The sequence below is a fragment of the Mastigoproctus giganteus genome, chromosome 13 (assembly GCF_048544385.1).
Source record: "Mastigoproctus giganteus isolate SK-2022 chromosome 13, ASM4854438v1, whole genome shotgun sequence".
NCBI lineage: Eukaryota > Metazoa > Arthropoda > Arachnida > Uropygi > Thelyphonidae > Mastigoproctus > Mastigoproctus giganteus.
Genome location: NC_143587.1, coordinates 81,394,933 through 81,419,976, shown reverse-complemented (window position 1 = coordinate 81,419,976; position 25,044 = coordinate 81,394,933). Strand labels below are relative to the sequence as shown.

Sequence of the window (25,044 nt, the reverse complement as noted above, 5' to 3'; positions counted from 1 at the left end):
ACACATGCATTCTTGCATCACATGCCACTACTACTAATACTATTACTTTGTGGTGTCATTAAAGATAAAGGAATAAATGAAACAATAGTTGTTTTTTAACAACAGTTCAGTAAATTCCAGTGTGAGAACCTATCAGATGTTAATATGAAAGAAGAAAGGAATTATGTGTGATGGTATTGGTCAGAACTGATGAGTGCACATGAAAGCTTGAAATATATCAAATTATCCAAAGTTATGCTTGCCATTTTAATAATTCCTCATAGCAGTGCTGTATGTCACAGAATTTTTAGCCAAAAACAAATTGAAAGTCAAACTCAGAGAACTCTTTCTGATGAAGTTTGGAAATGCCTTTGTCCGACAAATTGTTCTTGCAACCAAAGTATAAAAAATATATACATTTAATAACACTAGTATTTCTTTTTCTGAGTGTTTGTTGTAAACCATCCACATATGTAGCAGAAATTTTCCTGGGTTTTTCAGACACTTCTGTGCTTCTGCTTAAACATTTTAATAATATGTTGCTAAGCAAGATGCAGAAGAAACAGTGTACAGTAGGTATACCAATCAACTGTACAGATACTCACAATAAAACTACCTTTCTGTTACTGAAAGAGTGGAGTGGAGTGAAGTGAAAGGCAGACCAGGTTGAATATGTTAACCCTTTGCAACATTACTGCCATTTATGAGCATGTACAAATATTTTCAAGTAACATAGACAGGTGGCTGTTGTGGCTTAATATTTCGCTGGCAAGCACTATGACATCTGGTGCGTATGGACCAACATTTCACTGGTGATGTCTACCAGTAACTCTTAGCAGACCATGTGCACTGTGTCGTTGGGACCTCACTATGCAAACATGGTTTGAGGAACATAGTGAAGATAATGTGCACTGTGTCGTTGGGACCTCACTATGCAAACATGGTTTGAGGAACACAGTGAAGATAACACCCATCTTGATCGGCCTCCAAATTTGCCTGACCTCAATTCAACTGAACACCTGTGGGATGTTCTGGAATGGGATGTGTGGCATATTGGGCATATGCCTACAGATCCCTACAGATGTCTTAAGACATCTGTAGGGATCTGCATCATTATAGTGGTGTCAATGTCTAGGTGAATAGTGACTGTTATCCATTAATAGGTGGTAGATGACTTTCATCAACCGGTGAAATACCACCACTTTGCTTATTGGAGGTTTAAAGTGGTGAAACCCATGTTTAGTCTCTAGAGCAAAGTTTCCGGCATTCCCCTCCCCCCATACTTCTCCTTCAACCCATTCACGGTACTAAGTACTATAGGTTTTGATACCTTTAGTGTTTGGGGTTTTCATTAAAAAAAAAAAAAAAAAAAAAATGCAAACGGTGGCCCAGCAGAGTATTATGTAGGTGGTCATAATTCAGTGATCACTCAGTATGTATTATGGCTAAACACAAAAACCTGTATACAGGAACTCTCTGACTTACATAAGAGTTGTATTCCGCAGAACGCTATGCAAGTCAGATTTTACGTAAGTCGGAATTCCCCCCATGCTTGTGTAGCACTCGCAACTGTGCTCGTTGAATTGATTGAATCAAAAAAGAAATGTTCAACAAACATGTAAATAGAATTATTTATTGTATTTATTCAATTTTTTATCTCATGCGCAGGAAAAATTACAATAAAGCGTGCAATTTAAAAATAATTTCAAATTTATAAAATTATAAAAAAAAGAGAGGAGACATGCATAACGTCAGTAAGTTTTACCTCACAAGCACCTTTGCCAGAATTGATGTCTTCAACTGATAAATACAGCGCTTCCAAATCTCCACAGCCCTCACCGTTGAGGGCTTGGGAGATTTAGAAGGGGTCGGCCGCTGGACCTTATGAAAGAACACATTAATGGGTGGCTGCGGAGCTTGAGGGCTGGGGAGATTTAGAAGGGGTCGGCCGCTGGAACTTACAAAAGAACATATTAATGGATGACTGGAGGGTGGCTTTTTTCTTTTCATTGTAGATTTCTTTGTAGCAAGCAAGCATATCATTCACGCCTCTGTTAACTTTTAAGACTCGTTCGCTGTCAGGATCCACCTTCTCAGACCTTGCCATTACCATTTCTGTCTGGTGATGAAACATCTCGGCTCCTCATTTGGTTCATTTCGAGCTTCGTCAAATTCAAAATAACACCCTGATCAGTAGGTTAGATGACTGACGTCGTGTTTATGGTAGAAATATGACTCTCATGTTCGTATTGAAATCATTTAGATGCATAGGATGTCAGGAGCATTATCTAATAGAAGAAAATCTTGAAAGGAACGTTGCTGTCTTTACAATATTTTTCAACCTCAGGAATGAAGCAGCATTTAAACCAATCCTCAGAGAGAGAGAGAGAGAGAGAGAGAGAGAGAGAGAGAGAGAGAGAGAGAGAGAGATTGTTATCCATGCTCTCTGGTTTGAATGAAGCAGCATTTAAACCAATCCTGAGAGACAGAGAGAGAGAGAGAGAGAGAGATGTTGTTATCCATGATCTCTGTTTTGATCAAAAATGCATGGGTAGCGTGGCTTTATTGTTACCTTTAAATGCACAAAGATTTCCAGGATGGTACACAAACAGTAGTTTTAACTTGTAATTCCTGCTCCATTAGCCCCAAGCAAGAGCGTGGCCTTATCTTTTGATGCCTTGAACTTGCCATTGTATTTTTCTTTTGGCAGTGTTTGTTTGATCCAGCAATTTTTTCCAATACAGAGCAGTCTCGTCAATGTTAAAAATTTACTGCATTGAATTACCCGCCTTCATCAATAATTTTTTCCAACACATCACAAAATTTCTCTGCAGCTGCAGAACCGGCACTGGCAGACTTCGCTGCATGCTTTAATGTTTTGGAAACCAGCGCGATGCTTGAACCTATTAAACCACCCGTTTCTTGCCACAAACTTGGTTTGGCATTCGCCATACTTATCCTTAATATCTTCATAAATACTTGTTGCTTTTGCTCAGGGGCACTCGCTTCTGAATCTAATTTTCCATCCATATTATTAACAGCTGTTCCATCTTCGATATAGCACCTGAACACTGTTTTGTTATCACTGTTGATCTTAAGTGCATTGATCCTCTGACATGTTCTTTTATACATGCACTCTCCTTTAAAATAGTATTCACTGTGGAAGCAGTGAGTCCTTATTCCCTTGCAATAGATGACAGACTTTGTCCTGCTTCGTACTTCATTTTAATATCATTTTCATCTTCATTTCTAAATCAATTTTGTTTTGTTTCCTGGCACTGCCAGCACTTGCACTTTCCATTGTAATAAGTAAATAGGAATGAAGAGACGTTTCTGAAAATTTGTTTTTTATATGATACGATTTTGGTGAAGGGGAACACATTTCACCATAATACCTAACACAAAAACCCACAGAATTCCAGTTATCGGGATTATCGCAAATGCAATAAGGTCGAGTTTACTACCCATTTATAATTAGATGCACTAACAGAAAAGCCCAATAAACCAGAAAGTACAAATTGTTTTTATTGTTTTTTTGGTCATGACATCCAGAAATGTGCTTTAGAAAAATATCACAAAGGCATTCAAAATTGATTCTTATAACGTGAACATATGATAACGATGAAAGGGTAGTGCAATTTACATTATAAATATGACCTTTTAGAGAGATAAATTTAGTAATATAGCAAAATTTTCAACTTCCAAGGACTTGTAACAAATTACAAAAAAAAAAAAAAAAAAAAAAAAAAGAAGTGTTATTGGGTTCACTTTATGATATTTTCACGATACCTCCATTTATTCTTACCGGATGCAAAATACACTTCCACAAATGTTTTTTAAGTTTCCACTGGCTGGCAAAAACTTACGTAAAGTCGAGTATTACATAAGTCGGGGAGTTCCTGTATGTAGAAATTGTTATGTGATGTAAAATTTTAAGAATAATTTTCGAAATTGATGCAGCAGAATTGATTGCAAACATTTTATTTCTGACATTTTGCAAGGAAACAAATTCTTTACCTGAAATAATAGAAAAGAAAACTGGTTATAAAAATTCCTTGCCAGTAATAATGATATTGAAGAAAATGAAAATATCTGGATTATTATCAAAAAAGATGCCCTCTTAGTTCATGCTTTTTGACTTGGAGACATGTTTCCAGACAATTTCATCGATATTTTCATTAGGTAACACAAAATCTTCATATTTTCAGTCTGTGGCTGCTCATCACTCTGTCCACGTTATGCCTGAAGCTATTAACTGGATTCATAACAGAATCCAGAAATGTTGCCATTGTTCAATAAATATATTATGGTGAGATGGTAAAAACATAAATCATTGTAAAAACTTTGCACAATAATTTTACTTTATAAGTGAGATTGTGTCACTTTTCTCTCAGTGATTAGTATCCTTTTTTCTAGTGGTCATTCACAGTGAATAACCCTGTATCATCCTTTTCCCAACACATCAGCTGTGTATAATGGCAGTATACACAAAATGTTTGTACAAATAACTGATGCTTCTGTCACATCACCATACTTTTATCAACTGTTATTACTGTGCTTTGGAGTAGAAATTTTTTTTTTTTTAAGTTAAATATTTAAGATCTTTTTTATCTTTCTTTTCTCATGTTGATACACTGCTGTATCCTCCTACCCACATTTCTAGCCTGCTAAAGCCAACAGTTTGCCGTAACATATTATTTAATTGTGCATTTACTGATTCTCCTTTTGATGCATATTTAGATTTGTATTTCAAAATTACAAGTAGAGTGTGTGCGATGAAAATTTTTGATAGTTATAATTTAATTAAAATGAAATGAATTAGAATTAAGAACCCATATAAATATTGTTTACTGTGTGTGATATTTATTTTTAAAAAAAATTTTTTTTTGTAAACAAACTGAATATATTATTCCAAAATGATTAGGATATTCTGGTTTTTGAAAATAGATCTCTCCTTTATTTGTAGAATTTTTTTGGTATATTTAAAAATTCATTCTCCATATAATTATCTTTTTCTTCTGCTTTCTAGAATAGCATCCCCACGTACCCAATTTTAAATGTGGTTATCCCAGAACATTCCACAAGACCACTATGTTTTAAAATTACACACTTGTGTTAGGAATAAATATTCTTAAAGAAGAATAATTCTCGATTTTGCTACATTTGCCAAATTATATGCTAAGTTATTAATGCTTCTCATCTAATTTACCTGAATTAATGCTTCTCATCTAATTTATCTTTCTTTGCACTAATTCAACAGATTAGTTACGAGGGGGTATCAAAAAGTTCATACCCTTACCTAGAAATAATAGCCATAGAAAGGTGAAACTGCATAGGAACTCTAATCCTTTTCTATGTACTTTCCATGTATAGTAACACATTTCTCCCATATATGGTTCAGTTGTTTAATGCCTTGATGTCTGCACTTTTTGCCTGAAATCACGATTCCACTTCATCGATGACTTCCTGAGATGAATCAAAGCAGTGTCTACACAATAGCTTCTTCATTTCTCAAAACAAGAAGTCTGATGGTGCTAGGTCAGGAGAATAGGGTGGGTACTGCAATAGCACAAATCTAAAAGTTGGCGAGAACATTTCATTTCACATTGCTTCTGTAAAGGCATCAGCAGTCTTGAAACCCATCTTGCATGGACCTTAGACATGTGGTCATGTAAAATGGTATGGGCAGAACAATAACTAATTCCTACTGCATTTGCGATGAAATGAATTGTCACATGTCTGTCACTCAGCACCACCTGCTCAACCTTTGCAACTGTCTCACTGTCTGTAGATGTTGATGGCCTTCCTTCTCTTGGCTCATCAAAGACACTTGTATGACTGCATTGGAACTCCCATTTCCACTTTTTATAGTGTCATAGGATGGACAATTCTGCCCATACACAGCTTTCATTTCTTCGTAAATTTCCTGAGCTTCCTTGCTCTGCAAATGCAGAAACTTGATCACTGCTCAATACTCCACTTTGTTAACCAAAGCGTCCTTCCTCAGATTCTGGGCTTCACCTCTGGTGTACGATCACTTACGGGAATGAAATTTCACATGTTAGTTATTGAATATGTAGACAACTTATATTAAAAATGGCATCTTCCTACTGATTTTTTATCTGGGTCATGGTACGAACTTTTCTACCCCCTCGTATGTTAATTATCAAATCAGCCATGTTTTGGAAAGCATGTGTATTATTAGCACATGATGCAAGAAAGCAAACTTATATAGCATCAGCCAAAAAAAACAAAAAACCCTTATTTCATCCATCCACTCGCTCCAGATGTTTCTCAAGTTCTGCCTTGAATCTATTTAAGCTATCAACTTCTACAACGACAGATAGAAGTTTATTCCAGCAATCAACCACCCGCTGGCTAAAGGTCAAACTTCCACACATCTATCCTACAACAATCTTTCCTCAATTTGAATTTATGCCCTCTCAGGCGATTATTCTGAGGAAGAGGAAGAATCCCATCAGCATTGAGCATGCTCAAACCATTCAAGGCTTTATACACCTCAATCAGATTACCTCACAGGTGCCTGTTCTCCAGATACTGTAGTTTGCAAAACTTAAGCCTTTCTTCTTAAGAGCAACCCTTTGTTTCATTCACTAATCGTGTTGCCCTTCTCTGTACTCGTTCTTCCAGCAGCTCTACATCCTTCTTAAAATGAGGCCTCCAGACCTGTATACAGTACACAAGGTGTGATCTGACCATTGCCTTATACAAGGGGATAATCACCTCCTTATCCCTGCTAGAAAAATTCCTGCGTATCATTGACAAGACACCATGAGCTACTCTTGCAAGACCGTCTGCATTGCTCAGAAAACTTCATATCTGCCTACACGATTACCCCCAGGTCCTTTTTATTCTCTACCACTGTCGGTAGAGAATGAAAAGGAGCGGTGTCGGTGTGGTACCACAGAGTTAATACGTTAGTCTGGGATTAATGCTTCCCATATGTAGTACTTTACATTTGTCAATGTTAAACTTCATTTGCCACCTCTCAGCCCATCTGCTCAACTTTTCTAGATCCTGTTGCAGCAGTGTACTATCATTAGTGTCATTAACAACCCTGCCAACTTTTGTATTGTCTGCAAACTTGGACATTAAGCCTGATATATCATCATCAATATCATTTATAAATACAGAAAACAATAATGGACCCAACACTGAACCCTGAAGAACTCCACTAATAACATTAGTCCACGAAGGGCAGTGTCCATTGATTACCACTCTCTGTCTTCTCCCACTCAACCATACCTTTATCCATAGCAGCAATTTGCCTCCAATGCCACACTGCTCCAATTTGTGCAGCAGTCTTCCATGTGCAACAGTATCAAAGGCTTTTTTAAGATTCAAATATATAATGTCAAAAAATTATTCTTTGCATCCAGTTCCTTTGTGAGTACATCATAGTATCCAATCAAATTAGTCTTCCCCTTAACAAACCCATGCTGTGTCCAAGCTATAACTGAAGTTTTGTCTAGATGATCCTGCAATGCTTCTTTAACCAGTGCCTCCATTAATTTCCCTGGAACAGAAGTTAAACTAACTGGTTTGTAATTACCTGTGTCTCCCTTTGATCCTCCTTTGTGGATTGGGGTCACATTTGCACTTCTCCACTCCTTGGGTACCTCCCCTGAGTCCAGGGAAGCTCTCATAATTATGGCTAAGGGTTTGCTTCCTTCCTTTGCCACCTCCTTTAATATAACTGGATAGATTCCATCCTCCCCAGGTGCCTTTCTTGTGTTTATCTTCAATAATTTCTCCTCCACTTTACTCTCAGTTATTACAAGATTATGTAGCTTACTGCCAGAGTTGTATACACCTCTGGCATTCGTCTCCCTGAATAACTCCTCATGTGTGAATGTCGATGCAAAATATTCATGTAGTTTGTTAGCTACCTGAGCAAGATCATCAACAGTTGAACCATCGATACAAAGTGGGCAAATCTGATTCATCCCCTTCCTTCTACAGTTTACATAAGTAAAGAACTCATTGCTGGTTTTTTTTTTGCATTCTTTGCCAAAGATTTCTCATAATCTGCCATCGCCTGCCTAACCTCCTTTGTAACTTGGTTACAGACCAGCTTATATCTATCGTAGGCTTCTGTGTCACATGTTAATTTATATGTATCCTGTGCATTTTTCTTCTCTGTCACGTCTAATTAGTTCATCTGACCTCCATTTTGCCCTAAATCTTGAACAATATTTCTTTGTTGGTATGAAAAGCATAGCAGCTTCCAAGATTAATTCTTTGAATGCTTCCCATTTTGAATTTGCTGTTGGTAACATTATCAGTTGGTACCACCATATAGAATTTAAATACTATCTCAGGCCACCGTAGTCACCTTTACGAAAGCACAAACCCTTCCCTTTACCCCTGATGGTGGTTACCGCTTTGAGTATATCCCACTTCAGCCCACTGGGATCACTGCCACCTAGTGGTTCCTTTATCTGCAGATTCTTGATGCATGAAGAATCATGACTGATAATCAGATGAAGAGTATTATTTCCTCTAGTTGCTTTCCGAACATGCTGCTGTAGAAAAAAATCATCCAATAAATCCACAAAAAGCCTTGCTAGTGTGTGATTGACCAACCTACAAATTCCAGTCAATATCCGGGAAATTAAAATCCCCCATTATAAGACACTAATTTACTGGCCCACTCTATTTCTCTGCACAATTGCTCATTATACTCATCAGATTCATTAGGCCTATAGCACACTCCTACTCTCGATTTTGATCTCCCAATGCTTGTCACACCAAACAGACTCAACATTGCATTATCCACCAACATCAATTGGATGCGATTCCTTTATTTCCTTTCTGTACACATTGTACTCCCCAAATTCCAGTTCTGCACTTCTTATGTCTGTGTGTCACCATGTCTCTGATATCCCAACAATATCTGCCTTTGATGTCTTGACTAGCATTTCAATCTCATAGAATTTATTAACTATACTACTAGCATTGGTGTACATACGTGCGCCTGTTTCTACTCTTAATTTCCCTAACGTAGCCCATATATTTACTTGTTCCACTATGACTCCCAGCAGTCCTGGAAATTCCCATTGCCTTGCTTTCCAGGCTGCTGCTCAATTTCATTTCAATAGAAGTAGTGTAAGAATCACTTTTACTTCTGCCAGCTACTGTTAATCTATTAGTCCGTGTATCTCTGCCCAAGCTAGCAGTTATTATGTATGTATGTAGCTTTTTCTTAATTTCATCCTAATTGTAGTAATTGTGTATATTGCTGTGAATAAATATTCACTGTTTTGCTTAACTATGCATAAGGTATATCATCCTTTTTTCTGAGTCAGTAAATTTTTGTAACTACTATTGCAGCTTGTTCCCATTCGATGTAAATTAGTTATATCGCTTTGTGGTTGGCTGCCCTGAATAGTGGCTTTTTGTTTTAGTTACCACTAATCTAAATAGAACCTTATGAGAAAAAAAAAAAGAAGGGGGAGAGGAAAGCAACGACTTAATCATTAAATTCTGTTTCAGAAAATGTGAAAAAATGGACCAAAACAGTAGAAGAAGATGAAAAGGAATTGGAAAAATTAAAAAAGGCTGAAACTACACAAATGCAGGTAACATTTTTAAAATCAGGATGTAAAATTAATTATGATGACAATCAATTTTCATTTCATTATTCTCTCCTTAACTGTACTGATTAACTCAGCAATTCCATGTGATCCTTCATTTACTTCATTATTATTCTGACAATTCTGTTATTCTCTTTTTATTATTCCCTACACCGACTTACAGACCCGTGACCACCAAATATGGAGGATGTGGAAAGGTCGGGGAATGACCACTCCACATCCCTGGAGCAATATGGCCTTAGTTGCTAATGCTCCTAAAAACCAAATAACAAACAAATCGAATTACAGCATAACCTAATTCTAAAGATTCGAACCATTCTGTAGTGATAATCGTGGTATTTTTATAATTTAAAATTGCCACCAACTTAAATTTTAATTTTTACATTCATGGCAAATTTTCTAATTTTTTACATTCATGGCAAATTTTCTAATTTTTTACATTCATGGCAAATTTTCTAATTTTTTAATCACATGTATATTTTTGATGCATTCTGAAATATCAATGAAATATACAGGGTAGTCTTTTATATTTCATATTTATTAAATTTCACATTATTGCACATAGATGTTGCTTATTGCTGTCCATGAGTTAAATATATATTCCACATGACAAATGTTCCATTCCATGTTCTGAACTAATCCTAATTTCTTGAATATTTTACTTAAGGTGAAATGATATTGGTGCTAGTGTGTGTGGAATTTATTCTCAAAATTTGCTTTCACAACTCTCATTTGTTTGCTCATTTGACTGGGGCCAGCAAAACTTAATGTACAGTTTCTTACATTTGGCTTTCTTATCAGTAATTTCAGTTTATATCATCATATACAACCTATTTAGCAGTAAGCAGTCTTTTCAGTTAAAAAAAGAATTCTCACTGATTGGCTGTCTTCCATATAGTTAAAGAAGTAAGGCAGTATCATCTTGAGGATACAGTTATATGAGAATCACAGCAAGGATTTGTTATAGGAAAATCTTGCCTTGCCAATCTGATTAGTTACTGTAAAGTACTCAAAAGGAACTGGATGCAAAAAATAATTTTGACATTGTATAACTCTGTAGAAATTGGAGTAGGTTGGCCTTTGGGACAAGTTCCTACTATGGATGAATGAGTGGTAGGAGACAGAGAGTACTTATTAATGCATACTGCTCTTCATGGACTAATGTTATATGTTGGGTCCCTTGATGTTAATATTTATCAACAATACTTTTTGTAGCATATGAAGTCTGCTATCTGAGTCGGATAAAATACAAAGGTGGTTAATGAAAGTTATCAGAGATATCCAGAAGACCAAGATAAATTAAGATGAACTCTATGATGGTAATTGAGCTTAACACCAACAAATGTAAAGTACAGGTAGTTCCCAACTTTATGAGGTAATTTGCTCCTAGCGCGAGCTGGTAAAGCTAGAATTTTTTCTCATAGATGTAATGTTAAAAACAGGGGTTGCATTCTCGACAATGATATTTGACCATTGTAATGTTAAATTATGGTCAAAAAAACAATAGTTTATGCTTAAACAATGATTTATTTATCCAAAGAAATGAAAACATAGCCTTTAAAATCAAGCAAATCGTAATAATAATATAGGAATTATTATATCATACAAATGTTAAAGAATGTTTATTCTTCATCATCATTGGCTAAATGCACTTATTGTTGATGGTTCTTCACTGATTGTTGGCTTGGCACTCGGTTTGTTGGAAGTACAAGGAGTCATTTCCTTTTTCAAAAATGCGTCAAGAGTTCTGTGATTCCAAGACAGTCTACTCTTTTCTTTAGAAATTTAATGGGGGGATTTTAAACACTAGAAAAGTTGCTAGAGATTTTAAAAAATGCATAAGCATTTTTTAAAATCTCTAGCAACTTTTCTAGTGTGCTCGACGAATCTTGTAACTCGAAAATTTCAATTGTTTTTTTCTATGTGTTGAAAAGTTGAACTTGAACATCAGTCAACACAGTGGCAATCCCCAAGGCAGACTGCGCTGTTCCCACAGGAACTAGTTGTTGTCAGGGAAACATGAAATATATTGTGCAAAAGGATGCGTGGAACGGGACAAGAGTATGTCTTCCAGGGGCAAATGACTTTGTGGAGCAGATATCATATTTTAAGGGTGCAAAAGGTAATATTGTTGTACATGTTGGCACTAATGATGTTAAGAGTAGGAGAACGACAGAATTACTTAACAAGTACAGATCAATGTTGAAAAAAATGCCGTGAGTTAGTGATGAATTTGAAAATGCCTGCAATTCTACCCAGATATCGATAGGAGGGAGTGTATGATGAGAGCCTTGTCAATCAGTTCGGACCTGGAGATATTGTGCAAAGCTCATTGGAGTAGAATTTTTTCAGCATCGTCTGTGCTTGTTAACAAGAGAGCCTGCTTCTACAGGGATAGGATACACTTAAATAGAAAGGGTACAAGAATATTTGCCGATACTATTGAGGCAGTGTTAGGTGGGTCGAAAAACTGCTAGCTTGGGGGGGGATACACGGACTAATAGATTAACAGTAGTTGCTGGCAGAGGTTAAAGTGATTCTTGAACTGCTTCTATTCAAATGAGCAGCAGCCTGAAAAACAAGGTGCACAGGATTTCAGCGACTTCTGGGAATCATTGCAGAACATGTAAATACATCGGCTGTGTATAAGTTAGGGTAGCTAAGAATACAAATAGGTGCATGTATACTTGTGTGTACACCAGTGCTAGGAATTTGGTTAATAAATTTGAGGTGATGGTCAAATAATCAAAAGCAGATATCGTTGGGATATCAGAGACTTTGTGCCACATAGATATACGGAATGCAGAAATGGAATATGGGGAGTACAATGTGTACAGAAAACACAGAGATGAAAGGAAGGGAGGAGGGATTATGCTATTAGTTAAGAAACACATAAAATCCAAGGAAGTGCAGTCAGTTTTTATGAGTGGACAGTGCGGTGTTGAGTCAGTTTGGTGTGACATAAACACTGGCAAAGCAAAATTGAGAGTAGGAGTGTGTTATAGGCCTAATGACTCGATGAGTATAATGAAAAACTGTACAGAAAAATAGAGTGGGCCTGTAAATCAGATTGTCTTATAATGGAGGATTTTAATTTCCCAGATATTGACTGGAACTTGTGGGTTGGTCACTCACATTGGAAAGGTTTTTGGGGATTTATTGGATGATTGTTTTCTACAGCAGCTTGTTTGGGAGGCAATTAGAGGGATAAATACTCTTGATCTGATTATCAATAGTGATTCTTTGTGCATTAAGAATCTGCAGATAAAGGAACCACTAGGTGGCACTGATCACGGTGTGCTGATGTGGTATTTGCTCAAAGAAGTAACTACCATCAGGGGTAAAGGGAAGAAGGGTTTTCTCTTCTGTACAGGTGACTACAATGGTATCAGACAGTTTTAAAATTCTGTACGGTGGGACCAACTGATGATGTTCCCGACAGAAAATTCTATGTGGGAAGAATTCAAGGAATTAATCGTGGAAGCTACTGGGCTTTTTATACTGTGTAAGAAATATTGTTCAAGATTTAAAACTAAATGGTGTGTCAAATAGATTAATGAGACTCATGGCAGAGAAGAAAAATGCATTGGATATGCAAAAATTAACAGGTAGTTGTAGTAGTGGCATGTGATGCAAGAAAGCAAGTGTATGAGCTTATGCAGCATCAGCCAAAAAAAAAAAAAAAAAAAAAATCACACCATTCCCTCCAAATGCCTGTCCAGAGTCTCCTTAAATTTATTCAACCTATCAACTTCCACAACAACAGATGGAAGTTTGTTCCAGTGATTAACCACCCTCTGGGTAAAGGCAAATTTCCGCACATCTGTTCTACATCTGTCTTTTCTTAATTTGAATTTATGCCCCCTTAGGTTCGTAATCTCAACAAGTGGAAGGATCCCATCAGAATTCAGCATGCTGAACCCATTCAAGGCCTTATACACCTCAATCAGATCACCGCGCAGGTGCCTAGTCTCCAGCCACTGCAATTTGCAGAACTTAAGCCTCTCTTGATAAGAGGATCCATTCATTGTTGCCCTTCTCTGTACACGCTCAAGTAAATCTACATCCTTCCTAAAATGAGGCCTCCAGACCTGTACGCAGTACTCAAGGCTTGGCCTGACCATTGCCTTATACAGAGGGATAATCACCTCCTTTTCCCTGCTAGCAAAATTCCTATATATCATTGACAAAACCCCATGACCTGCCCTGGCAGCCTGTCTGCATTGCTCAGAAAACTTCGTATCTGACTGCACAATTACTCCCAGGTCTTTTTCATTTTCTACCACCTTAAGTGTAGTACCACACAGTTGGCACGTTTCTCTGGGGTTACTTCTACCCATATGCAGAAGCATATGCATTTGTCAAGGTTAAACTTCAGTTGCCATTTCTTAGCCCATCTGCCAAAATTATCTAGATCCTGTTTCAGTAGCACACTGCCATTACTGTCATTAACAACCCTGCCAACCTTTGTATCATTGTTAAAGTGACTAAGGAAAATTACCTCACTGTTAGGAAAGTTGGACTGGAGAAAGTCAAGTTGAAAAGAGAGGAAGTCAAAGAGCTCCAAGTGATTAGTGGAGTTGGGAGAACGGTAAAGACAATGGATGAATTTGACACAGTGAGGTAGAGAGATTTAAGCCAGAGAAGATTCCAAATTACCAATTCTCTGACAGGGAATATCGGAGTGGACATATGCACAATTACCACCTTTGAAATGAAAGGAATCATACAGCAAATAATTTGGGCAACTGTGATGAGCAGTAGTTGAATCAACCGATAACTGAAATTCTGTAAGAAAAAGTACATGAGGTTTGGCAGACTGCAAGTGGAAATGGACATCGTTAAGATTAGAATTCAGACCCACATATATTTGTGAAATTAATTAGGAAGTGGTTAGGAGGTTTAGATCTTTTTGCAGAGAGTCTTACTGTATTAGTTTGACAGTTCATTGTATATTCAATTATAAGAAAAAGTGGGTGGGACATGCTGTATGAAGTTATGAAATCTTTGGATATGGCGTACATGTGGTAAGAATATGCCCAGATCCTTGACATAGCGTGGCCTCGACAATGCCACCTGCATACACACTACTCGGACTCCCACCAATCACTATCTGGCAGAGTAGAGGTAGCAAGATTATACACTAGCTGATCCGGAAGCCTCCTAGAGATAGCAATATTATACACTAGCTGATCCGGAAGCCTCCTAGAGATTTACCAATAGGTTCAGTCCTGTGTACTAACTAGTGGCCTGCCTGCGAACACCGTTTTAAAGCCGTACCTTCGAAATGTAAGGAAGATTGGATCTCGCCATGATTTTCATCATAACCTTATTTAACCGAATAATTTTGATACTGTTGCATATGGAAGACTGTTGCACAGATTGGAGCCGTGTGGCATTGGAGGGAAATTGCTGCTTCGGATAAAGGGATAGTTGAGTGGGAGAAGACAGAGTGGTAATCAGTGGACACTTCTCTTCATGGACTAATGTTATTAGTGGAGTTACCCAGGGTTCAGTGTTGGGTCCATTGTTGTTTACTGTATTTATTGATGATGATATATCAGCCTTAATGTCTAAGTTTGCGGACGATACGAAGCTTGGCAGGGTTGTTCGTGACACTAATGACAGTACGCTACTGCAACAGGATCTAGAAAAGTTGAGCAGACAGACTGAGAGGTGGCAACTGTAGTTTTACATTGACAAATGTAATGTACTGCATATGGGAATCAGTAATCCCAGAGTAACATATCAACTGTGTGGTACTACACTGACTGTGGTAGAGAACAAAAAGGACCTGGGGGTAATTGTCAAGCAGATATGAAAATTTCTGAGCACTGTAGACAATCTATAACAGTAGCTGGTGGTGTCTTGTCAATGATATACAGGAAAATTTCTAGCAGGGATAAGGAGGTGATTATCCCCTTGTATAAGGCAATGGTCTGGTGACACCTTGAGTATTGTATACAGGTCTGGATATCAAATTAAGAAGGATGTGGAGTTGCTGCAACAAGTACTGAGGAGGGCAACAAGATTAGTGAATGGAATAAAGGGTTTGTCTTATAAAGAAAGGCTTAAATTTTGCAAATTACAGTGTCAGAAGACTAGGCACCTGTGAGGTGATCTGATTTAGGTGTATAAGGTGTTGAATCGTTTGAGCATGCTCAGAATGGATGAGATTCTTTCTCTTGTTGAGAATAATGACCTGAGAGGGCATAAATTCAGATTGTGGAAAGACAGTTGTAGGATAGATGTGTGGAAGTTTGCCTTTGGCCAGTGGGTGCTTGATTGCTGGAACAAGCTTTTATCTGTCATTGTTGAAGTTGATCGCTGAAATAGATCCAAGGCTGAAATTGCACAGATTGTTCATTTACCTACAAGAATACTGGACATTCCTGACCATACAGCCAATATGCTTGATCTTTTTCTCACAAGCAACCCTTCTAAGTACACTGTTGAAGTGAGTGGTCATTTAGGCACTTGCATTTCACTATGTACTGTCCATGTACATAGTCATATTATGAAGGTACATATAATACATACATAGACAAAATTTTAGACTAGTTTTTCTTATATATTTCATACTTTGGAACGGAACTCCTTTATTACTATGGGAGCCATAACTCAGCATTCGCGACATTTCTCGTGTACGTAACCCCCGCGAATAGCGGGGGTTTACTGTATACAAAACAACAATGGGCCCAACACCGAACCCTGGGGGACTCCTCTAATAACTTGTCCGCGGAGCAGTGTCTACTAATTACCACTCTCTGTCTTCTCCAACTGAACCATCCCTTTATCCATAGCAGCATCATGCCGCTAATGCACTTACTGCTCCAATTTGTACATCAGTCTTCCATGTGCAACAGTATCAAAAGCTTTCCTGAAATCCAAGTATATGATATCAAAAGTATTTTTGCATCCTGCTTTCCATTGTGACCACATTGTAGTATCAATAAATTGGTCAGGCAAGGTTTCCCCTTAACTAACTTTTGCTGTGACTGAACTATAACTGCAGTCTTGTCTAGATGATCCTGCAGTGCTTCTTTAACCAGTTACTCCAATATTTTCTCTGGAACAGAAGTTAAACTAACAGGTCTGTAATTACTCATATCACCCTTTAATCCTCCTTTGCAAATTGGGCATACATTTGCACATCTGCAATCTGTGGGGACTGCTGCTGAATCCAAGGATGCTCTCATAATTATGGCTAAGAGTTTGCTTACTTCCTTTGCTGCCTGCTGTAATATAACTGGATAGCTCCCATTCACCCCGATGCCCTTCTCCTGTTTAACTTCAACAATTTCTCTCAGTTATTACAAAATCATTTATCTCCCTGTGAGAGTGCGATAAACTTCTGGCCTTGACTTCTCCACAGAAATCCTCATGTGTGAATATCCTCAGCTACCTGAATATAGTTTGTCAGCTATATTAGTTGGATCATCATAACAGTAGAACCATCACTATCGAGTGTATCAGTCTGATTTATCCTCTTCCTTCTAGAGTTTACATAAGAAGTCTGATTTTTTTCTTTGCATCATTTGTGACGAGATTTCTCGTAATATGCCTTCTCTTTCCTAACCTCCTTTTGTGACTTAATTACCAACTAGCTTATATCATAGGCTTCTGTGTCGCCTGATATATATGCATTCCATGCATTTTACTTTCCAGCACGAGTCTCATTAGTTCATCTGACATCCATTTAGGCCTAAACCTTGATTAGCATTTCTTAGGTGGCAGAAAAAGCTTAGTAGCTTCCAATGTTAATTCCTTGAATGCTCCCCATTTAAATTTTGGTGTTGTTAACTTCATTACTTGATCCCACAGTGCAGAATTTAAAAGCTGTCTGAGACCACTATAGTCACCTTTACTGAAGCAGAAACCCTTCCCTTTACCCTGCTGGTTGTTATATCTTTAAGTAAATCCCACATCAGTATGCTATGATCACTGCCACCTAGTTGTCCCTTTATCTGCAGATTCATAATGCATGAATAATCACTGCTGATAATCAGGTCAAGAGTATTACTCCCTCTTGTTGCCCCTTGAATATACTGCTATAGAATTCAATCATCCAATAAATCTAAAAAAGTCTTGCTAGTGTGCGAGTGATCATTTCGCAAGTTCCAGTCAATATTTGGGAAGTTAAAATCTCCCATTATAAGACATTGTGATTTACTGGCCCCATTTATTTCTCTGTACAGTTGTCATTGTATTCATCAGAGTCATTAAGCCTAAAACCCACTCCTACCCTCATTTTTGCTTTCCCAGTGCTTGTGTCACACCAAACTGACTCAACATTGCACTGTGTCAGCTGGATGCACTACTTTAGATTTTGTGTTTAAAACAGCGTTTCCCAAACTTTTTAGTCCCAGAACACATTTTTCATCTCACAACATATTTACGGAACACTTACGAAACACAAGTTTAGCGGGAGTCAAAGAACTGTTTGCTAATATTTTATTACATACGCCGCACTGTGCATCAGGAGCAACTTTATTTCCAACACGTGTAAAGCCAAAATTCAAATAACTGTCATTATACTTTCCTTTTGGTCTTTTATTAGTTGGTTCCTGTTTTTCACTTTGAAGTGTGACAGTATTGTGTTTGTTTTCATTGACCACAGTTGCATTTCTAGTAGTACTTTGCTTCTCATTTTAAAGTTTCTTTTTTCAATCTCAAATCCATGGTCACATATTTTAATAATAATATTTTGAAATACTAATAGTTATCAATAAAAATTTTATACGAGGAAGTGAGTTTAGTTATGATATTGGTTTGTTTCCTCCTCTCCTTCAACCTGTGTACTCCAGGCTAAATCGCATATGAATGGCATACTAGATTACCGCATTGCTATTTTTTTGTAGGTATCATTACCTCTACATATACTTCTCTATACAAAGCCTGCCAAAATAAAGTGTTCCATGGTCTATTTGATTATTAGTCTGTGCCAGTATTTTAATAACTGAAATAAAAAATTAAGTTAAATATTATAATGATACAAAAGTGGTGTATGCTACAAATATACAACATTTATTTATTTTATTATTATTTTTTTAATTATTAATTACGATTTTTCGTAGAACACAGTTTGAGAAATGCTGGTATAAAATATTAACTTATTATTTTATAATAAGGCTATTTTATAAACTACAGAAAAATGGGATCAATGAACTTTGGTGTTCTGACCAGCACTTTAAATTCATCAACTTTATTTACTATGCTCCTAGCATTGCTGTACATGCATGCGCGAATCTGTTCTTACTCTTAGTTACTCTAATGCAGCCCATGTATTTTCTTGTTCCATGATGACTCTCAGCAGTTCTTGAAATCCACAGAACAGTTTTCCAGGATGCTACATATTCCAGTAGAAACCATGTAAGAATCACTTTTACCTCTTACTGCAGATACTATTAATCCTCCCCCCCCCCAAAAGCTAGCAGTTTTCCAACTCACCTAACTCTGTCTCGATAGCATCAGCAAATATCCTTGCACACTCTCTATTTAAATGTATCCCATCCCTGTAGATGCAGTCTCTCTTGCTAATAAGCCCTTTTGCATTGAGAAAAATTCTGCCCCATGAGCTTTGCACAATCTGTCCAGGGCCAAGTTGATGGACAGGGCTCTTATCATATACTCCCTCCTATTGTGTCTGGGCAGAATTGCAGACACTTTCAAATTTAACCCTAACTCTTGACTTTTTTTATCAACATTACCCTGTGCTTGTTAAGTAAGTCTGCAGGTCTCCTAGTCTTAATGTCATTAGCTTCAACATGTACAGCAATATCACCCTTTGTACCCTTAAAAGATGATATATGCTCTACAATGTCTTCAAACTTTGCCCTGGGCAGACATACCCTGTTTTTATTCCACCTATCCCTTTTGCACAATATATTTCCCATTCCCCTGACAATAGCACCACCGTGAATAACTAGCTACTATAGGACCAGCAAATTCTGCCTTGAAGATTGCCACTTTGTTGTCAAATGCATGAGTGAGTTCTGATGTTGAGTTGTGCAGTTGAAAACTTGATGTCAGTAAACAAAGTAATTGAAAGTTATATTCTATGAACTTTTACAAAAAAAAAAAAAAAAAAAAAAATCAGAAGTGGTGGTGGTTTTCAATGCATATTGGATGTTTGCACTACATGCTACAACATTGGACATCTTTTGAACAGCCTAAAAGCATATTTGGCATATATAGTCTAGAGCCCTTGCCTCACTCTTATAGAGAATTTCTGGGATGAATTGAATCATTAGGTGCATGTGAGGAGAGACTGCCCAAAAAACTGGTTTGACCTGGTTGCTTTTTTGAAAGGTTAATGGCAGGAAATATCATGGCACATTTATAAAAAAACTGGTAGAGAAACTAGAAACTGTCATAAAGGTCAAAGGTTTCAGTAATGTTATTTGTTTTTCTGTAAATGAAGGTTATTTGTAGATATGTATGCATCCAGATATTGATTGTAGTGTGTGTAGTATTATAAGGGTATATGAAATACAACCATTGACAGAGTTAAGACATGTGAAAGCTAAATACAAGAAATCACTAGCAAAAAGAGAGCTAAAAATGGAGACAAAGAGCTTTTTTTTGTATGTGAATACAAAAGTGAAGAGAGATGATCAGATAGGTCCCTTACTTGATTGAATTGGAAAATTCAGAGAGAGCCCATCAGAAGTGGCAAATGAGTTGAATAAGTACTTTGCAATGATTTTTACAATTTAGAGGCTATTTGAACTATAAGGGATCAGTGCTAAGCAGTTGTTAAGTAAAAGGCTGCATGCGAAGGTGTTCTCACTGGAGATGCTAATGAGATCATTAGCATATCTGATTAAGGACACAACACCAAGTCATCTTGATAGAAATGGTCCTTAATGGATCACAGCATGGGTTTGTGAAGAGGAAGACATACCTGACCAATCCAACTTATTAGGACAATGTCATAAACCAGTTGAATACAAGAAACAGCTTTGCATTATTTACCATGACTAGAGTAAAGCTTCTGATAATATGTTTCCCCACGAAAGGCTATTTTATATGCAGAAAAATGGGATCAATGACAAGGTCCTTCACTGTATCAACAGTTGGCTAAGATATAGAAGAGGTAGTAGCCATAAATGAATATATCTTAGGACAGACCAGTATAGTAATTGGGGTCACCCAGGAATCAGTACTGGTGCCACTTCTGTTTCTCATATTCCTTAATGACATTGATGAGGGAGTGTAGGAAGAGTGATTAACGACATGAACAAGGCCATTTTGCTCCCAGCTGACTTAGAAAAATGGCAAGTGAAGTTTAATGCTTATAAATGTAAAGTTTTGCTAGGGAACAGAAATTCAGGAGTTAAGCTGAGAGGGTGGAGTTAAAAGTGGTCAGGGATGGAAAAAAAAAAAAAAAAAAACAGGGAAAACGACTCAGTCAGACAGGAAATTTTCCATACAGTGTAAACAAGTAGATAGGAAAGCATATAATATCCTTTGCATGTAAGAAAAAGGATATCATCACCATCCCTTTATATAAGACGCTAGCAAAACTGCATTTCAAATATTGTGTTCAGGTCTGAAGTCTGTATGAAAAAAAAAAATAATAATAATAATAAATAAATAAAAAGATGGAACTTCTAGAAAGGGTTCTGAAGGGTGATCAGATTAATTAGAAAGGGGTTATTGATTAGTGACTGATGTCCATGACTGCTTTTAAAAAGTGAAGACTTGGCAACTAGTCATATTAGGAGGAACCTGATAACGGTATATTTTAATGATTCCCTGAAGGGAATCATTCAAATGAATGAGAAAGTTTTATTTTCACTGGCAGAAGAGATAACAAGAGAACTCTGGAAGTGCTAGAATGAATTGCCTGCCACAGTGGTCATTGATGATAGTTTCATAAAGTTCAGAGTGAAAACTGATAGACATTTTTTGGTAATGAGGAAGGAAAGAATGTTGGTTTTTTTTGTTTTTTTTTTTTGGCACAAGCAAAAAAAAAACCCACTTCTCGTTATCATTTAGCTATTATAATATTAACTATACAGACAAATGGAATGACAAATTCAGTAAATCAGAATGCCTTATCATCAGGTATTTTAACTTTCCAGATATCAATTAGAACTTGTGGATTGGTCACTCGCATAGTCAAAACATTTCTGGATGACTGTTTTAGCATTAGCATTAGTAGAGGCATATGATGCAAGAAAGCAAGCTTATGCAGCATCAGCCAAAAAAAAAAAAAAAATAATAAAAAAAACCTTCCACTTCACCCCTCTGTTCGTTCAAAATACCTGTCCAGCTGAGCCTTAAATTTATTTAGGCTTTCAACTTCCACAACAAGGGTTGGAAGTCTGTTCCACCAACCAACCACCTGCTGGCTAAAGACAAATTTCTGCACATCTATCCTACATCTGTCTTTCCTCAATTTGAATTTGATTATTCTGAGCAAGAGGAAGATTCCCATCAGCATTGAGCATGCTCAAACCATTCAAAGCTTTATACACCTCTATCAGATCATCTTGCCAGTGCCTAGTCTCCAGACACTGTAATTTGCAAAACTTAAGTCTTTCTTCGTAAGAGCAACCCTTTGTTCCATTCACTAATCTTGTTGCCCTGCATCCAGTTCTTTTGTGACTGTATCATAGTATCCAATCAAATTGGTCAGGTAAGACTTCCCCTTAACAAAACCATGCTGTGTCCGAGATATAACTGAAGCCTTGTCTAGATGATCCTGCAGTGCTTCTTTAACCAGTGCCTCCATTAATTTTCCTGGAACAGAAGTTAAACTCACAGGTCTATAATTATTTGTGTCAGCCTTTGATCCTCCTTTATGAATTGGGGTCACATTTGCACATCTCCAGTCTGCAATAATTAAAGACAAACACCAGCCAAGGAATAAAAAATTTTTACTATAAAAATAATATTTGTAGGTGGTAGATGATTTTCATCAACTGGCGAAATACCACCACTTTGCTTATTGGAGGCTTGAAGTGGTGAAACCCATGTTTAGTCTCTAGAGCAAAGTTTCCGGCATCCCCCCCTCCCCCCATACTTCTCCTCCAACCCATGCACAGTACTTAGTACTATAGGTTTTGATACCTTTCGTGTTTGGGGTTTTCATAAAAAAAAAAATAATAATAAATAAATAAAATAATGTGATACACTATCGGAAGACTAAAATATTACAATAAATTGCGATAAAATAAACTACGATAAAACGTTAAAAATATACCGAAGCGATAAAACCTGAAGCTTTCGGAGACTGCTGTCTCTTTCTTCAACAGTATACTATTATTGCAATGGCACATCCTTAAGTAGCAGACCCATGGCACTCATGCACGTGGTCCATCAGACACATGGTCGGCATTCCCCACGCACGCGCATCGGAAACAGAAGTGGCTTGGGAGCGTGTCAAACAGAACCGGTCATCCCATCTGAGGACAACCGCCTCAAACAGGGGGTGTAAACGTGTCCCCCAGTCCCTGTTAATAGTATTACGACTGGATGAACCGATTTTCAAGCTCTCGAGCCACTTACGTTCCCAAAATCCATGAGCACGGTCCGTAATGACCGCGTCTTCAGGGGAAATCCGATGCTGCTTCTCCCAGAAATGCTCTGCCACAGCAGACCTCGCATAATTAGCAGTCTTAATAGCGGTCATGTGCTCCCCCAGACGGTCTTTTAAATATCGCCCCGTCTCCCCCACATAACATTCCTCACAATCCAGGCACTTAATCTCATAGACCACACTACTAGTATAGTCTTGGGCTACGGGATCTTTAACTTGAGACACCACTGTGTGCAATCTTTGTCCCGGAAGTTGCACACAAGCTGGGTCCCTCCCGTTTCTGGATGTCCTGGTTAGCAGAGATGGGTCTAGAATTAAGACAACGATTTATAGAAAGCCTATGTGCCATGGCCAGTATGTTCATTACAGCTCGGCACAGGCTTGTCATCATAAGAATAGTGTGGCCAGGGCATTGTTGAATAGGGTGGGGACCCACTGTAGTACACCGGAGGATAAGGAAATGGAAATTTGCAGAGTCACGGCAGACCTCAGGAAGTGTGGGTACCCCCAGAGGGTCTTGGACAAATATATTTATAGGGTAGAGTCCAATCGTAGGGAGTCACCTGCCCCTGTGGCTACCGCATAAATTCCTTACTATCTGGGCCTTTCAGAACGCATTGTACAGGCACTGCGGGAGTGTCAGACCCGCTGTGTGGTTCAGAACTAACACAGCCCATGTGTTTACTTGTACTGCAATGACTCCCAGCAATCTCTGAAGATATCCTGTATCTTATTTTCCAGGCTTCTGCTCATTGCAATAGAAGCAGTGCAAGAATCACTTTCACCTCTACCAGTGGCTACTGTTAATCTATTAGGCCTTGTATCCCCCCAAGCTAGCCGTTTTCTGACCCATCTAACACTGCCTCGATAGCATCAGCAAATATTCTTGCACCCTTTCTATTTAAGTGTATCCCATCCCATCCCTGTAGAAGCATTCTCTCCTGGTAACAAGTACAGACCAGGCTGAAAAAAATTCTACCCCTTGAGCCTTGCACAATCTTTCCAGGGCCGAATTGATCGACAAGGCTCTCATCATATACTCCCTCCTATCGTATTTGGGCAGAAGTGCAGACACTTTCAAATAGGTGCCTCCATAGCCAGGTGGGCAGGAACAGCAGTGCGTGATTAGACTTGATTAGACCAGGGTTCGAGCCCGTGACCACCAAATATGGAGGATGCAGAAAGGTCAGGGAATGACCACCGCATTATCCCCGGAGCAATATGGCCTTAGTTGCTAATGCTCCTAAAAACCAAATGACAAACACTTTCAAATTCTACCCTAATTCACGGCTTTTTTTTTCAAAATTGACCTGTACTTGTTAAGTAATTCTGCAGTTCTCCTACTCTTAATATCATTCATGCCAACATGTACAACCACACCTTTTGTCCCCTTAAAAGATGATATCTGCTATACGTCATCAACCTTTGTCCCTGGCAAAGATACCCTGGTCCTGTTCCACCTATCCTTTTTACAAAGCATGTTTCCCGTTTCCCTGACAATAGAGTCGCCAACAACTACTAGTTCCTGTGGGACCAGCATATTTTGCTTTGGGGGTTGCCGCTTGTGTTGTGTGATAACTAAGTGCAAGCTCTGGGGTTGATGTGGGCAGCTGAGGGCAGCTGAATTGATCGACAAGGCTCTCATCATATACTCTCTCCAATCGTGTCTGGGCAGAATTGCAGACACTTTCAAATAGGTGCCTCCATAGCCAGGTGGGCAGGAACAGCAGTGCGTAGCACGCGCTTCTTGATCAGACCAGGGTTCGAGCCCGTGACCACCAAATACGGAGGATGCGGAAAGGTCAGGGAATGACCACCGCATTATCCCCGGAGCAATATGGCCTTAGTTGTTAATGCTCCTAAAAACCAAATGACAAACACTTTTAAATTCTACCCTAA

General features: G+C 38.0%; 1 protein-coding gene across 1 annotated transcript in view; it reads left to right on the top strand.

The window, feature by feature from the left end:
* The window catches only part of SMC1 (structural maintenance of chromosomes 1), a 635,181-nt gene that overhangs the window by 466,733 nt on the left and 143,404 nt on the right, over positions 1–25,044 (top strand). Inside the window, exon 19 of the mRNA XM_090388169.1 lies at positions 9,496–9,581. Coding sequence (XP_090244295.1) covers positions 9,496–9,581 — 86 coding nt within the window. The remainder of the gene's footprint in view (positions 1–9,495; positions 9,582–25,044) is intronic.